At 38.9% G+C, this 15,125-nt stretch overlaps 6 protein-coding genes across 10 annotated transcripts; 1 reads left to right on the top strand and 5 right to left on the bottom strand.

The window, feature by feature from the left end:
* Nucleotides 1–426: 426 nt before the first annotated feature.
* LOC111808798 (uncharacterized) lies at nt 427–1,261 on the bottom strand. Its single transcript, XM_023694986.2, has one exon. It carries the CDS (start codon nt 1,017–1,019, stop codon nt 552–554), a length of 468 nt encoding a protein of 155 aa, XP_023550754.1. The 5' UTR covers nt 1,020–1,261; the 3' UTR covers nt 427–551.
* Nucleotides 1,262–2,534: 1,273 nt separating this feature from the next.
* On the bottom strand, nt 2,535–5,057 carry LOC111801461 (patellin-3). Its single transcript, XM_023685472.2, has 4 exons — nt 3,814–5,057; nt 3,552–3,676; nt 3,328–3,478; nt 2,535–3,167 (listed from the first exon to the last, which is right to left on the bottom strand). The coding sequence occupies exons 1-4, from the start codon at nt 4,852–4,854 to the stop codon at nt 2,913–2,915; spliced, it is 1,572 nt and encodes a 523-aa protein (XP_023541240.2). The 5' UTR covers nt 4,855–5,057; the 3' UTR covers nt 2,535–2,912.
* Nucleotides 5,058–5,621: 564 nt separating this feature from the next.
* Nucleotides 5,622–6,353, top strand: LOC111810762 (SSUH2-like protein). The gene is made up of 3 exons (XM_087117182.1): nt 5,622–5,881; nt 6,016–6,062; nt 6,160–6,353. Exons 1-3 carry the CDS (start codon nt 5,675–5,677, stop codon nt 6,245–6,247), a joined length of 342 nt encoding a protein of 113 aa, XP_086973308.1. The 5' UTR covers nt 5,622–5,674; the 3' UTR covers nt 6,248–6,353.
* Nucleotides 6,354–6,863: 510 nt separating this feature from the next.
* NDHT (Chaperone DnaJ-domain superfamily protein) lies at nt 6,864–7,852 on the bottom strand. Its single transcript, XM_023666182.2, has 2 exons — nt 7,486–7,852; nt 6,864–7,384 (listed from the first exon to the last, which is right to left on the bottom strand). The coding sequence occupies exons 1-2, from the start codon at nt 7,785–7,787 to the stop codon at nt 6,961–6,963; spliced, it is 726 nt and encodes a 241-aa protein (XP_023521950.1). The 5' UTR covers nt 7,788–7,852; the 3' UTR covers nt 6,864–6,960.
* Nucleotides 7,599–12,037, bottom strand: LOC111785799 (uncharacterized). Of its 5 annotated transcripts, none has more exons than XR_015411595.1 (5): nt 11,585–12,037; nt 8,730–9,069; nt 8,338–8,502; nt 7,875–7,944; nt 7,599–7,740 (listed from the first exon to the last, which is right to left on the bottom strand). XR_015411595.1 is itself a non-coding variant. In XM_087117150.1 (3 exons), the coding sequence occupies exons 1-3, from the start codon at nt 11,774–11,776 to the stop codon at nt 8,459–8,461; spliced, it is 576 nt and encodes a 191-aa protein (XP_086973276.1). In that variant the 5' UTR covers nt 11,777–12,037; the 3' UTR covers nt 8,172–8,458. The 5 variants fall into 5 exon arrangements, 2 of the variants coding, with proteins under 2 accessions (XP_086973276.1, XP_086973241.1); XR_015411609.1 differs by having other exon boundaries at nt 8,338–8,423; XR_015411608.1 differs by lacking the exon at nt 8,338–8,502.
* A 166-nt stretch (nt 12,038–12,203) lies between these two features.
* On the bottom strand, nt 12,204–14,599 carry LOC111780882 (12-oxophytodienoate reductase 1). Its single transcript, XM_023661243.2, has 5 exons — nt 14,176–14,599; nt 13,920–14,060; nt 13,703–13,833; nt 13,059–13,235; nt 12,204–12,907 (listed from the first exon to the last, which is right to left on the bottom strand). Exons 1-5 carry the CDS (start codon nt 14,265–14,267, stop codon nt 12,321–12,323), a joined length of 1,128 nt encoding a protein of 375 aa, XP_023517011.1. The 5' UTR covers nt 14,268–14,599; the 3' UTR covers nt 12,204–12,320.
* Nucleotides 14,600–15,125: the final 526 nt, after the last annotated feature.

The following is a 15,125-nucleotide window of genomic DNA, read 5'->3' as shown; positions in this document are numbered from 1 at the left end:
ATTTTAAGGCAGTGGCCTCTAGCATTCAGATGCCTTTATTCGGCCATTCTATGCACCCACACAAAATGCCCTTATTCCGCCCAAGGATATGTACTTGAGGCTGCATTTTTTATGAAGTCGCTCAATGTTTTGGTCGAACATGCAACCTAATTCTACTACCTTTCCTAAACAAGTCAGATTACGTGTCGTGTCACCAATGTCATGTATTAGAAACACATCCTACTCGAACACCTGGATTTTTAGCCCTGCCTTTCTCCAATTGCTCTCCGAGCCTGCTAATTTGTCTGCTACAAAAGCTTTCTCGGATTCATCTTGAATTTCTCTTGTTTTTTTATCGCCAGATTTCTAAAACGACCAATTCTCGATTCGAGTCCTGGACATTGCGAATAACCGCACAGGCAACAACTCCGCATACGCATAGAATAGTAAGCTCGCTAAACTTGTTAGAAATTCATAAAATTTCAATGATTTAATGACATTATTTTACACTAACAACAGAAAAAACAAAACGAAAATTTAAAAAGAAAAAAAGAAAAAAAAGTGAATTGGTATCAGCCTAATAGTGGAATCAAATTGCTATTTTCAATGTCACAAAATCGAGCATCCCCACTTAAGTCGTCGGCACAATCCCCACATTCATAAACAGATCGAACAAGCAGTAGCTGATCATCCAAGTACCTCTGTAATAGGCCGATATCCTCCTCCCCGTCATCGCCAACCTTCTCCGGGAGCGCTGATCTGCAGCCGCCTTCCTCACATCGCCGCAACCGTTCGCTTTCTGGGGAATCGCGAAGACATATCCTTATCCTGTGACGAGCAAGGCGGATGCAGAGCTCTATGGCACAGATGATGGGGAAAGTAGCGCAGAAAATGGGAACGAGGAGGGGGGAACAAAGCAAGAGAATGAAAAAGCGGCTCCGACTGGAACGAAGCCAAAAAGAGGCGGCGGCAGCGGCGGTGGCTAACATGATGACGTGCTGATTTGCAAGTAAAACCGGAAGGTTGGGGATCGAAGACATCGGGCTTGGAAGATGGACTTCATGGTGTGAGGAGGGGGAGAAGACAATTGAGGGGATTGGGGCTATGGCTGGCAGTCAGGGTTGTGGGTCTTCACGATGAAGATGCCTGTTCCTCTTCAGACCCAAACCTAAACGCTCTCTGTTGTTATATAATTATAATTTAAGTAATTAATTATTTGAAATTATGCTTCGAATGTGAAGCAATATTTAATTATGCTAACTATCGCTTTGATATTTTAATTAAGAATTTCTTTTCTTTTGTTTCTGTTGGATTACTTTTATACGCATTGATAAAATAATGGCTAGTAACGTGGTGAAATAAATATAACAAGATGATATTCATTGGAGTATCAGACATCATATTTGATAATGGTACCATTACTTTTAATTCATTTTATCTTAAAAAGTAAATTAACAAGTAATCATATTCAAGTGTGATATGAAAGTAATTTTTTTTAAAAAAAATTAACAAACAATCTGTTTTACCAACTAAGATTCTTCTATTTCTTTTTTAGGCTTGCAGTTGTAATCCCTTTATTATTAGTTTTAGTTTTTAGCGTTTCCAATAATAATAGTTTTTATTAAATGTGAATATATTTTCAAATTAGTTTTTTTGAAATAAAGAACCAACTTAATTTTGATAAGTGTACAAGTTCAGACAACATTGATCTCCTTCAAACATTGAGCCATGGGCCCTTCTCAACTCCACTAAAGGTTCTACTGTTCTGCTAGTGCTCACCCCAAAGGCCCCACAACAGAGAACACATCTCAACTTACCCCAAAAATCTATCCTTCTCACCAACCACAGAGGGAGGAAGAACTCCTTGATCCATCTCCCTTTAACATCTTTGTCTAAAACACTACTAACTTCAAGTCCCTTTAACCACACAAGCCATATCTATTTCTCACAACTCCATCAACAATATTCGTTCTTCCAAGGATAACCTGCTACATGAAAACTTCAATTTTCTTTTTTGGAAATTGCACTTTTCACAAACTAGAAAAAATAGACTCACGCCAAGAAAAGCCCTCAAACAGGCTAGAGTTCTAGCAACCAAAACCTCTGCTCCTAGGAGGGAACTCAAAACTCCTCCATTAATTAAAGAAACGACCACCGCCCCCTTATCCAACAACGTACGAGGAAATCTGCACGATCGTACAAGCTGTAGGGAGATGGAGAGAAACAATGGGAGCTAGGAGGAGCAGCGAATTTTTAAGCTTGATTTATATGGGCATAAGGAAATCCAGGTCAATAAATATGACCACCCTATACATATCTCGTATGCTTTGTAAGATTCATCATACCCAAGAAAGCTAAACTTAGTGATGTACACAGCTAAAGTTGTGAGTATGATATGGTCGGAGACATGACAAACAAAGACCATCCACTGTCCTGTCCCCCCTTGTTTCTCAATGTTATACAAAATATGCAGTTACTAGTACACAACCTGGGGGGAAGTCCATCCAAACCTTTATTATCATTTATAACGAACAAAGCTGTTTAGAGTTGTTGACTGTCTAAATAGATCGAGTTATGAAATTCACTGAGACTGTTCATAGAGAGAGACAGACAAGCAAAACGGAATTAAGGAAATACAGTGACAAAATGAAACCTCAACACACCATCAACAAGATTTACAACTCCAAAAAAAGAAAAAAAAAAGGTGAGAAACAAATGAGGTAAAATAAAACACATAAAATGACCAAATAACAAATGACGAATTCGAATTTATGCAAATAATATGCGATGGCATAACAAACAAGCACTAAGATACAGACTGAATGATTGCGCTAATATATTCAAAGATGCAAAGGTAAAATCAACGGAGGTAAGGCGCCTTACGTGTTTCTTTTTTCCCTTCTCGCAGGCACCGATATCGGGGCTAGAATGCTTCACTCTCTTAAAACCTTGACCTTGAACCTATACAGGAGCTTCTTCTTCTTAGAGGTTGGATTGTCAATAGTAAATAACAGTTTTCCCAGTTCAGAGACTTTGAAACTTTGAGAGATTACTGGTTCATCAGTTGCGGCCATTTTTCTTGCCTTTTGTATTATCACAGCGTATGCTTCTTCGGTATTAGGCACAAATTCAGCACTGTAGCTCACCTCCCATCCCACAACACGTAGCTCCCAAGCAATAATGCACTTCTGCAACGCAATGAATATCTCAATCACACACAGAATAAATACTCCTATTTGGTACTTCACTGAATATTACACAAACGCATGGACAGAAAGTAAAGAAAGGCTTGCATACAAAGAGCATAAAGCATGAAATACAGAGACATAACACGTCTCTCTATCACACCTCATAAATTATAATTTCAACAGTTTGCTTAGTTGATGGTTTTATTGAGACTTCCGTTGCTTGATCAGAAGCATCGAAATCTGGGTTGCAATCACAATAGTCAACGCTCAAGCCACCATACACGATTGGAACTTGTTCGGGAGAAATGTATCTGCATTGGTAGATCATCATACCCAACTCAGGAAAAACAATTAATACATAAAACTAACTCTTTCTTTACTGACTTGAAAAGGGTCTCGGCAGATTTCGTAGGCCCTGCGAAGATAAACTTGCTTTTGGTCCTCTGGGTTAGAAACGGGCTGATCATCGTATAGAATGCAAGATACCACCAAGGAACGTTGATAAATACCTTATGAAGGTCCATTCAATACAATAATCAAATTTCAACCAAATCAAGTAAATATTATTCTACGAATTAAGAAATCAAGATCCTAATTCTCCTCAACTATATGTGATGAAGAAAATAGTTGAAGACATTGTATAAACCTGTTTGGCTACGAATTCAGGATAATTGTCTTGAAGCACCTGAAGAGCCTGTTTAGTGGCCAATCGAAGCTCTCGCTTGCCAGGACCAGGGGAGTTTTTGAGGTCATTAACCTGAAATAAAGTAGAAATACCTCCAGGATGAAAATCGAGTTTCCTAATACTCCTTTCTAAGAACTGAATCCTCCAACGTAAGAACTTGGTCCGCTTTTCCTGGTCGGAGAATGTTTTTGTATATAAATCCTTGTTCTGGAACTCTCCGAAGACATTGTAACACACTGGATGACCCTCCCTGCTGTATCCATGCATATACACCACCTTCTCCAGATCATCCCCCAGGTTCTCGTCGACAAGTGAATCGATGCCAAACTCCTCCCTCCACCTAATTGTGTTTTGAAACATAAGGAATGCATCCCTCACTTTGAACTCCCTCGCCCTTAAAAACTTCAGGAGGATCACATCCGTCCGGTCATCTTCAAAAAGAGGAACCCCCCAAATTGACAGCTTCTTCTCAGTTTGAGCTGCCTCCAGGACTTCCTGTGCACGATTTTCCCTAACTACGGAATTTTCTTCGACAAGTTGCCGCAGTTCCTGAAGGGCTTTCCTCTCGGAATCTGCAAGATCAGCCACTTTGTTACTTTCCTCCTTGAAAGAAACCAAAGCCTGAGGAATCTTCTGCTCTTCAATTGTATTGGATTTAGTAGAAGATTCAACACCAAGGACGTCCTTTCCTGCATCGGAAGGTTTTGCCTCTACCTCAAAGTCACGTTCGGTAGATCGAGCTGGTGGCTGCAGTGGCTCTTCTTTCTCCACCACTGCTGTCGGAGGAGACAATGAAACCAGTTCCTTTACAGCAGCTGTACACGATACAGGCTCGACAACAACGTCTGTTGGTGGAATCGACTCTTTTTCGGGTAGAGCAGGAGAATTAGCCACCGCCAGCACAGATTCTACAGGAGTGAGCGGGGGTGGGGGATCTTCTTCCTGGGTGCTAGATGGTTGGCGATCGGCGGGGGGTGCAACTGTCGGAATGTTGTCGGCCATCAAAACAAAGGCGTAGAAGTGAAACGAATCTTAGTTGGAAAGGGAAAGACGAAAGGGGGCGCTAAAAATTTGCAGTCTTCCTTTCGGTGGTCTTTGGTAATTTATTACGTGAACATAGGTGAAATTCGACATCGCAACGCCATGTGAAAAAGAAAAAATGAAATGAAATAACAAAAGAAAAAGAAACTCCCTCAACTACATCAATTTCTTTGGGATTTAATACTATTTTACTCAACAAATGTTAAAGATGATTACAAGATAATGTGCACTTTTGCGGGAACTATTTACTGGCAGCTCTTTGTGGATCCACTTCTAGTCGATCCTCCACCACAAGGAGGAAATCAACAAAAGGGTAGCATAACGAAGTAGTATGAAGCAGGCACCAGTTGCACCTCCTCAAAACTCAATTTTTATAGTTAGAACCTAAATAGAGAGTACTCCAAATATCACATATCACATCTGAAGGGAAGAGAGTTAACAAATATTCAATTAAATGAATAAGAATCTTCTTGGTTCACACGTTACTTTCTTTTTAACTTGTTCAAACTTTTTTTTAAGGTGATCGAGTAATTTTCTTCTTTTAAATAAAAATCAGGACCAAAAAAATTTAAAGACTAGTAAGAAAAGTTGGCATCCGTACGGCACCTAATTAATGTTTGGTTTAGGGGAGATTATTATATTACAAGATAATAAGAAGAAAAATTAGAAGAAGAAGAAGAAGAGTGGTGTAGAATAAACGGTGGAATATGGATAACATTGAGAATTATAAAGTTGAGAGACAGGAGGAGAATTGACGACAGTAAAGCCCAAAGAAAGGAAGATGGCGTGGTGCGGCAGCTCTGTCTCAAAGAGCAACAACAGCACCTTCCCGTTCCCATTCCCACCCCATGGATTCGCCATACTGCCACAAAATAAAAGTAGAAGTAAACCATCCAACATCCCCTTCGCTGCAGCGCCAAAATTTTCGCTGCCCAAAAGGTGCCAAACGTGTGGAGGTAAAGGGGCTATCGATTGTCCCGGATGCAAGGTTACCCATCCCATCCTTCTCAATTCTCAATGCTCAATTCACTCCACATTTAACATCTTCTCCTCTTATAATACCTTCATGTGTTTGCTTTCAACTTAATTTCCTTCATGTGTTTGCTTTCAACTCAATTTCAGGGGACTGGGAGAAACAAGAAAAACGGAAACATCTTCGAGCGTTGGAAGTCATTCACTCACTCACTCACTCAATCTCTTACTTTTGTTCCAACTCAAACTAATTTAAACTCATCTATTCATATCCTTTCATTTTGCTTGTTTCAGATGTTTCGAGTGCCAAGGATTTGGATTAAAGAGCTGCCCTGACTGTGGAAAAGGAGGACTCACCCCCGAACAAAGGGGAGAAAGATAATGCACTCGCACCAGTTTATATTTATCTACTTCAACTTGTCTATTTTCTAATGTGATGCATTTGCATTGTATCATATATATATATGGTTTCCAATTCTAAGACTTCACTACATTTTGTTCTAAAAAGTGATAAAAGTAAATTATGGTTCTTTGCAGGAAAAAAGTGGTTGTGATAGAAAAAGAAAGAAGAAAATAAATATAGCTAAACTAGAGGCTGTCATATTCGAACTCCATCATTCATTTGTTTTGAAAATATTAGTCAGCTTGACCGATTCTCGTGGAGACTTATTTGGGAGCTATTTCTTGGAAACATAAAATTAAGGTGGGCGGATATTCCCGACTCTCGATCGCATCTCTGCCATTTTTCCGGAGCAAACAAATTAATTAAACTAAAATCCTATCCTACGACGGTAGCTATGGATCCGTTTCGAGGACAAGGCGGCACTCAGATGCTATTAGTCGCGAACCAGATGCACAGCATGTCATATCCAGCGCTAGAAACAGTAAACCATTAATCCCTCCACTTCGGTTTGTTTCTGTTTCCATTCACTTCGAGTACTATACACACACATATATATATATAGTATTCGTGGATGACTGAATAATTTGTGTGTCGCTGGAAAGAAAAGTACCACTCGATATTCAATTTGATTTTGAAAGAAAAGTACCACTCGATTGAAAGTGTGTTGTACTTGTATGGTAGTTTGTATCTAATCAATAATATGGTTCCTTAAAGAGGAGGACATACACAATGCAGCCTATAGCAAAGAGAATGATAAGGATATCCAAGGTAAGAGCTGTGGTGGCCTGATCACTCAAGTCCATGTTCCTTCCAGCAAGGCGATCGACCATATCTGGAGTGGATTTCCAGCTTTGCAGCTCCTGCTCGTAAGGATCTTCCAACTTGATCCTCAGCTTATCAGCTTGGCGGCTTGCCTCTTCTTGAGCAAGCGTCCAGTCGTAGAACTTGCGGCTTTCTTCGTTGCTGAGGACCTCGTACACTTGTTTTAATTTCATAAATTTGTCGGACGCAGCTTTTAGAGGGAGAGAGGTGGTGTCGGGATGATATTCCTTTGACAATCTCCGATACGCACTTTTTATCTCTTCTAGGTCAGCCTCAGCACCGACTCCTAAGAACCTGCGCGCATATATACACAGAACAAACCATGATACCAACATCAATCAAATTCAAAACGAAATTAACGAAGCATATGCAGCCAGCTAGCCAAGCTCACGTACTGGTAGTGAGAGTCGGATGAGTTATTGAGCAAATCGGCCAAACTTGGACCCAACGCGTTATTATTATTATTATTATTCTGCTCCTTCTGGTCTCGCCGGGATTGGGAAGGCCTAGGGCCTCCAATCCAACCTTCTTCATCATTTTGCCAATGAATTCTTGTGTCGACGCCCGGTGGAGGCCTTTGGCGGTTGTTGGGAGGTTGGGATGCGTAGACCGGCCATGTACGGAATGTGCGAGCAGGCGAGTGGAAGGTTCTGTTCAAGAAGAGAGAATTGGGAATAGAAGGAGAGGCCATGGCCATGGAACGGAATGAAACGGAAGCAAGGTTAAGAAAGACTCAACTCAAAACCACTACCACTGGTTTTGTTTCTATGGATGAGATACTTACACCTGCTGCTGCCGTTGCCTTTGCCTTTGCCTTCGCCTTTTGTGGGGCCTTCAAGAACCCGTTGTCCACACTGGCCATTGATAGCGAAAATTTTGTTTAATTCGCATAAAAAGAAGCCCTACACTTCTAAAAATAATCATTTTTTGTCCTACAACTTTCATTATGTCTATATGAATCACGGTACTTTTTAAATATAATCATTTTGTTCCTAAGACTTATTTCATAAGTTTAGTCCTTGTACTTAATTTCAAGTTATACACTGCAAATATATGCTCACATAATAAAACAAAGATAAGAATTAAATGGTCAATTTTTAAAGTTGAGGAACTAAAATAAATATGTGAAGTTGATGCCAAAATAAAACATCTAAAGAGAGATCTTTTGAAAGCTTAGAAATAAAAACGGAACAAATTTGAAATAGTAAGATGGAGAAGAAAAGCAGATATCCAATCCACCACCCCACCTCTCCTCTTCTGTGATTATTGACATTATGACTCTACTGCCATATCTGGAAGAACGTTCTATGGTTACCCATTTCCTTCTAACAATCTTCCTTTCACAATATAGTAAAGAAACTTCAGAAGTTAGCTCTCCAAATCATGAGATAAGTCTGCCAATAGAATCATATCTGGCATAGCATGCAAGGGAGTTTTTAGTAAGAGCAACAGCTTCGAATATTTCAAACGAGTTAAATAGGAAGATGTTAGCTTTTACAGTCTCATCCTCGGCTGCCTATATAAGAGGCCTTACTTTAAGTCGTTCTCTTTTTCTGTTTCATTCTTCCAGATTTTTAAATTCAAGGTACAAACATGATCCCGTTCTCCTTAATGGTATCAATAACAATACCAAGCTTACCTTCAATTCTTTCATCCTTCCTAGGCTCGTACGACATTGCATATACATCTGCTTCCTTTGATCTCTCCGCAATAAGCTTCCCTATTACTCTACATGCATTGTGATCTGTAAGTGACGGTAAACTGTTCCTAAGATCCTTTGCATTTGTTGTCGCCACTGATATTACTTTGCTTGTTCCTCTATGCATTACCTTCGCATGGATAAATTTCTTTGAAAAGAAAACATTTAGTAAAAATGGCCTCATATACATATCTGTCCGTTGTTTCCATGATTTCTTGTTTGGTCGCTTTGCAGCCTCCCCTCGTGACCTTCTTGTCCAAGCTGATTGTATGAATAAAACCTACAAGTGTAAACATACTGGTCGTTTATCAAAAGAAAACAAAATTTAAAAGTTACTCGACTCTCTTAAAACAGTAAAAGATTCTCTGAAGTGCAGCAGGAGTGCTCACCAAATTCAGCTTCCCTAAAGAAATTGGATATTGGAAAAGTTACTTCATCTATTAATAGTTATAAGAATGATGTAAAGATGAATTGGAAGGTCAGCGTCGTTTTTACGGATTCTTGTAAGACTTTACTTACGACTCAAATCTTTTTGGATTAGAAAAAATAGGAGGTGGTGCAGACAGATTTTAGCAAAATAAGTTGCCTCGTTCCATCAGAGGCGTTACTCACTCCAAAAGAAGTTGCCTCGTTGCCCGGAGAAGACTCTTGTAAGGCATTCAATCTTTATTACAGCCCTTTAATGAGACGAACGGAATTCCCTTGATAACGTTTCAGTTCAGCCAACGCCATTAATGAAGACGTCTCTTGAGGCCGGTTTTCCTACAGTTCCCCCTGTAGTTAATGCTTCCGTTCCAGTTCAAGAGGTTTCGCCTATTGCCAAGAATGTTTCGCATTCGAATCCTTCCCGTACAGAGATTCTCAGCCCTCATGGTACTAAATTGATTTAAGGAGATCAAAGGAATCTCACCCTCTTCAATATTCTCGGAAAAAATAAATGGTTGCTTCTTTTATAATTTTTCCAGAAGTTTCTTTAATCAATCCAGATGTTGAAGAAGGTTGTTTGCGACTCTTGGGCTCCTCTTCTCTTAAACTCTGTTTGGATACAAGTGAAGATCCAAAGACGTTCTCTTCCATACCTTGTAGTCAAACATTAACTGCTCCTTGTGATTCAGGAACTGCTTTGATTAAAGGAGTTGTCATTCCTTCTTCCAATCATTACGAAAAGCAGGAACTCTTATCCTATGGTATAATAGATTCTGATGATTGATAGATGGAAGCGCTTTACTCTATCTAGGGAAGGCCTTATTATATGTCTTTAGTTCTTATGGTCTTTGGTTAGAGTGGAGTTCAAAAGACTTCTTCAATTTTTCTTTGAGAGGAAAGGAAGGAGGGAAAGTAACTCATTTGGTTCGATGGAGAATTGTTACAAAAGCTCAGAATGATGGCGGTCTTGAAATAGGAGCATTGAAAACAGGAATTTGGCTTTGATAGCATAATGAGGTTGGTGTTTTATAGATGAACCTTCTTCTTGTTGGCATTCAGGTAGAAGAAATGGTTTGAGTTTACACAGTCCTTGGCTAAATATCTCTAAGAACTGGTCTCGACTAGAAAGCTATGCTCATTTAAAGCATTCAGGTAGAAGAAACGGTTGGTGTTTTTTTTTTTTTTTTTTTTTTTTGTGGAAAGATCTTTGGTTATCTAACCTTCTATAAAGCCTTGCTATCCTCGGCTATTTATTATTGCTTCTACTCCAAATGGTTTGGTTGCTCTACATCCTATTATCCATGTAGCTGCTAGTAAGCCTCATAATCACAGGCTGCGCAAGTGTTGGACCCTGTACCCAAGCTTTCCAGATAGCAACAAACTTTTGAACCAATAATATGATATAGACCAAGGAAAAAAACTGTGATGAAAGCCGCGTCCATAACAGCATTGCCACCAAAGGGGGCTTTTCTATTCCAATTCTTCAAAAAGACAGATGTTATACTTCGTTCAATGCAAATCTTCCTGAATGTTGCTCAAGTCAGTAAGTTGCTAATATAACCAAGATGTGTCCGAGGATTTCAACTTAGGGAACTTCTCCCAGGTTTAACCAAGTGGTCATGGGTTCAAAACGGCTCAAGTGTATTTATTCTAAATCTGAAATGTTGTCATCAATTCCAAGCTCAATTTAAATACAAGGTAGAAAATGAAGAATTTGAAAGATACGGAACTGGAGAACTGCCCAGCAACAGCAATAAAGCCATTTGACCTGGAACGAAGCAGAAAATAGTTGAGAACTCTCTGTATACAATGTAATAGTCATTTTTTTCTTTTCCAGCTATAATAACAGCACGACTATTCACTTAAAGATGACTGCCGGCAGTATTCTTTCAAATTCTCAAACCATATCCTGAAGAGCAAGTTTTATGAAAGTTACAATATAGTCGAGTTCGTATTGTCCATTGGCTTGAATACATAACTGGCAGCAAATCCACAACAGATAACTTCCTCACAGATAATTCTCCTTCCCCAACTTTTGCACTAGTGTTTCAGGTTTCAGGTTTCAGGTTTCCGTTTATTTTGATTCCATTCCTATACCAATCGATTTTTCTGAAACTAGATTTTCACATAACTTATCCCAATAAAAGTGAACAACAATAGAGAAAATAGCCAAAATTTTTAAGAATAATCAAAGCAACTTGTTTTGCCTTTGTAAATTTGTTAGTTCCAGAATTTTTTCATATAAAAACCAAGTACATGTGCAAGAAATTCGTGGTCCACAACAGATAAATCATAAACTTAAAAATGGAAATAAGATATCCTCCGGAATAAACAGGGAATTGAATAGGCTGCCAGTAAAGAAATTTTACCTTGGCATGCGCGGGATTCGAGGAGACAAAAGGGGAGCCTCTAGATAGGCTAATGGACGGAAATGAAGATGCCCACGAGAGAGATGAGGATTTCTGTGAAGGAGTGGTGGGAGTTGATATGCACTGGGAGGAGAGAATTGAGCGCACAGAAGCACTAGACGGCATTGAAGAAGATATTGCTGTGAACGCCATGGTTCAGATTCAGTTCATTCGTCCACCCACGACTTCTTTGGTGGAAGTGCTCAATTTACGACGCTCGCGGTAGAAGTCCGAAGCTTCTTTCCGAAAGAAAAAAGGAAAAAAATAAAACAAATAGATGGGTAAGTGTTAAAGGCTTAAAAAGGGTTATTTTGATGCAATTACTATTTTGTTGCCAAAAAAAATAGTGCAAATCTTACCGCCTCATTGTAATGTTAAGGTTAAATATGAAAGAGCTATAATATAATATTACCTTTTTAAGTATTTCAAAATTATTTTAATAGAAAAATATAATTGTCATGTCCATTTTTTTTAATACTTGAAAAGATTTCTACTCAAATAATAGTTTTATTTTTGAAAGATTTATAAAGGGGTGAGGGTGATATTTTACTCTTAACTTGAGAAGTACAATTATTTGAGATTACAAGAATATTGAAGATCTTCATCATTATTGAAATGAAACTACTTTTGTGAGCCAGCAGTAAAAGTTTGGTTCTGCCCCAACTAATTTTTTTACTGCGTACAGTCTGAAGAATTGCTAGTCTTCAAGAAAGGGATAGTCTGTGTAACCAACCACCGGATCGGATGCGTAAAAGGTGTCTCTTTTGTAGTTGTTGAGAGGAGCATCTATCTGGAATCTCCTTGGCAGGTCTGGATTTGCTAAAAACCAACGGCCATAAGCAATAAGATCTGCTCCATTTTCAGCAATGGCTCTATTTCCATCTTCCTTATCAAACCCTCCAGCAGCTATGAATGTACCCCGGAATGCCTTTCTCATTGGTAACAGGCTGTGTGGACATTCAACTTTCTCCAAAACATTTTTCATCCGTGGCTCCACCATGTGACAGTACAAAATTCCATATTTGTTCAAACTCTCCGCCATGTACACTCCCAGAGCTTTTGGATTTGAATCTCCCGCCTCCATGTAATCTGCAAAAGGCGATAGTCTTATCCCAACTCTGTCTCCGCCTATCTCGTTTACCACAGCTTCAACTACTTCTAGACCAAATCTGCAACGGTTTTCCAGAGAGCCACCATATTGGTCCGTACGGTCGTTCACACTGTCTTTCATGAACTGATCGATAAGATAACCATGAGCTCCATGGATTTCAACTCCATCAAAACCTGTATAATCATTCAACCATAGCAAAAAACATATTGAATAATAAATTCATTTCATCCTCCATTGTTTCTAGCCTAAACAAGCTACTGATTTTTGAGTCTTAATCAGTAATCATGGCAGGAGTTCCGTTAGTTTTCTGAAAATAGGACTGACCAGCTTCAATGGCATTCCTGGCTGCAACCCTAAAATCATTGACAATTTGAGGGATTTCATCTGTCCTTAGACGTCTTGGAGGAGTGAACTGTGCAACATCAATTCCATCAGCCCGAACTTGCGGGAGTAGTGGCCTGTCCGATGATGAGATTGGGGCTTGTCCATTTGGTTGAAAACCTACATGCATCAGAAAATATATAGCCACAGTGGAGGCGTATTTTTAAAATAAATGTTAACTCAGAGATTTGTAACTTTAAAACTAAGGATTTCATTCCTATGATTCATTGCAATCTCATAAATTCTCTACTACTAAATCATGTACAGTAACACCCTCCTCCAGATTTGACACTGCAAATTTGTTCTTTACATAGTTCAGAACGAAGTTGATTGCTTCAGCTGTATTTTTTTTTTTTTTTCAAAACTTAAATGCTCGTAAAAGTGAGGATGGAAAGGTTTTATAATGGGTGCAGAATCATGAAAAAAAAAATGGGAACTGATCAGAAACCTCATAGATACTGTATGCTTTATCCAGTGCAAAATTCAATCTACAGTTATCCACTTGATTCTGTTGTTCCAATTGATATGGTCTTATAATTTACCAACCTTTCTTCTTGTTATTCCTATTTGCGGTAAAGAAAACGCACCTGAATTTGAAACCCTCCCAACATGCCATATCTGGCAAAAGAATGTACCGCCTTTGCGATGGACAGCATCCACAATTGGTTTCCATGCTTCAACTTGCTCTTTCGTCCATATCCCAGGTGTATCAGGATATCTTACACGTTAGAACACTGAAACGGATTAGTTGGGAAGCAAGAGGTTTTTTATGAGAATAAGGGGAAAGAAAAGGAAGGCTATTACCCTTGGGCAGTGTCAGAAACTCCAGTGGCCTCAGCTATTAAGAAACCCCCTTTCGTGGTTCTCTGAGAGTAATATAAGATGGCATGCTGCTGAGGAACATTGTTGTAAGATCTCTGCCTTGTCAATGGGGCCAACACAATTCTGAAGAACAATTATTGTGAGGAAGATATGAGGAAACAGGGTTATCCAATTCCAAGCAACACAAGCTGTTGTTATTGATTTTGCAATTAGATGATACTTGTAAGACAACATGTACCTGTGAGAAAGATTAAACTTCCCCATCTTGTACGGAGTGAGGAGAGGAATGGAGGGAGCTTGCGCAGACGCCTCATTGTTGTTATCACCCATTTTGCTTTGACGTTGCTCCTTTCTCGGTGTGTTGCACAAGCTTATTCAGATGGCAGATGGGGAGAGAGCAATCAGACCGGCAAAGGGTATTTATAAGTTTCACACAATAATGAAACAAGACAGCTAAATTTTATCCCCGACGCAGGCTCGGAGCAGAGCAGTAAGCAAAGGAGTAAAGACGGCCGTGAATTATTGAAAAAAAAAAGTAGGTTTGGATAACCGGTGACGTGTGGGAATGCGTGGATTGTGAAATTGCTGTGATTTGTGAGTGAACCAGGTTCGGCCGCCTCGAAATCGCCGTCCAGAGTTGATTTGATTTTCCTTACATCATTGGTTCGTTCATTCATTCATTCGGGTGACATTAAAATATAAAATGAAAACAGACATACGCATCTGTTCACAGACAACTGACTACTTTTGAAAAGTTACGATGAACGAGGCCAAATAAAAATAACATCTTAAATGTTTAAAAATAATGAAAACAAATGAGTGTACATATCTTATACGCACACGATTCACAACCGGTGATTTAATTTTTTGTTTATGCCTTCAACCCTAATTAATTAATTGTATATGTTTAGATTCTAGTGTTGAAATTTATCAACTAGCACAATTAATACTCATAATAAATGTAAAACTATTTTAAAATTAAACATCAATTAATTAAGTTAAATTAAGTAATTGATCTTTTATGCTAATAAGTCAGTTCTACCTTCAACATTTTAATAACTAAAAATAATGTTAGGCGAAATTTTTTCGATATTTATTTGATATATTAGATCCAATCATATAATATTTGCGTTTAATATACTGTTACTGCAACTCGTTTGGTCGTTCATGACTTATCATCATTCATTC

The sequence above is a fragment of the Cucurbita pepo genome, chromosome 1 (assembly GCF_057944985.1).
Source record: "Cucurbita pepo subsp. pepo isolate OVF chromosome 1, ASM5794498v1, whole genome shotgun sequence".
Classification (NCBI taxonomy): domain Eukaryota; kingdom Viridiplantae; phylum Streptophyta; class Magnoliopsida; order Cucurbitales; family Cucurbitaceae; genus Cucurbita; species Cucurbita pepo.
Note: the sequence above shows the minus strand (reverse complement) of the source record. Positions and strands in the feature narration are given on the sequence as shown.

Coding starts and splice junctions, on each gene's coding strand:
- LOC111808798 (XM_023694986.2), bottom strand. CDS start 1,019: ATGTCTTCGATCCCCAACCTTCCGGTTTTACTTGCAAATCAGCACGTC.
- LOC111801461 (XM_023685472.2), bottom strand. CDS start 4,854: ATGGCCGACAACATTCCGACAGTTGCACCCCCCGCCGATCGCCAACCA. Junction 3,677..3,813: donor CTGAATTCGTAGCCAAACAG/GTTTATACAATG, acceptor GACCTTCATAAG/GTATTTATCAACGTTCCTTG. Junction 3,479..3,551: donor TCTGCCGAGACCCTTTTCAA/GTCAGTAAAGAA, acceptor CTACCAATGCAG/ATACATTTCTCCCGAACAAG.
- LOC111810762 (XM_087117182.1), top strand. CDS start 5,675: ATGGCGTGGTGCGGCAGCTCTGTCTCAAAGAGCAACAACAGCACCTTC. Junction 5,882..6,015: donor TCGATTGTCCCGGATGCAAG/GTTACCCATCCC, acceptor ACTCAATTTCAG/GGGACTGGGAGAAACAAGAA. Junction 6,063..6,159: donor AACATCTTCGAGCGTTGGAA/GTCATTCACTCA, acceptor TGCTTGTTTCAG/ATGTTTCGAGTGCCAAGGAT.
- NDHT (XM_023666182.2), bottom strand. CDS start 7,787: ATGGCCATGGCCTCTCCTTCTATTCCCAATTCTCTCTTCTTGAACAGA. Junction 7,385..7,485: donor TCATCCGACTCTCACTACCA/GTACGTGAGCTT, acceptor ATATGCGCGCAG/GTTCTTAGGAGTCGGTGCTG.
- LOC111785799 (XM_087117115.1), bottom strand. CDS start 11,776: ATGGCGTTCACAGCAATATCTTCTTCAATGCCGTCTAGTGCTTCTGTG. Junction 9,070..11,584: donor CGAATCCCGCGCATGCCAAG/GTAAAATTTCTT, acceptor TTACACTTGTAG/GTTTTATTCATACAATCAGC.
- LOC111780882 (XM_023661243.2), bottom strand. CDS start 14,267: ATGGGTGATAACAACAATGAGGCGTCTGCGCAAGCTCCCTCCATTCCT. Junction 14,061..14,175: donor AAGTTTAATCTTTCTCACAG/GTACATGTTGTC, acceptor ATTGTTCTTCAG/AATTGTGTTGGCCCCATTGA. Junction 12,908..13,058: donor CAGGAATGCCATTGAAGCTG/GTCAGTCCTATT, acceptor ATGATTATACAG/GTTTTGATGGAGTTGAAATC.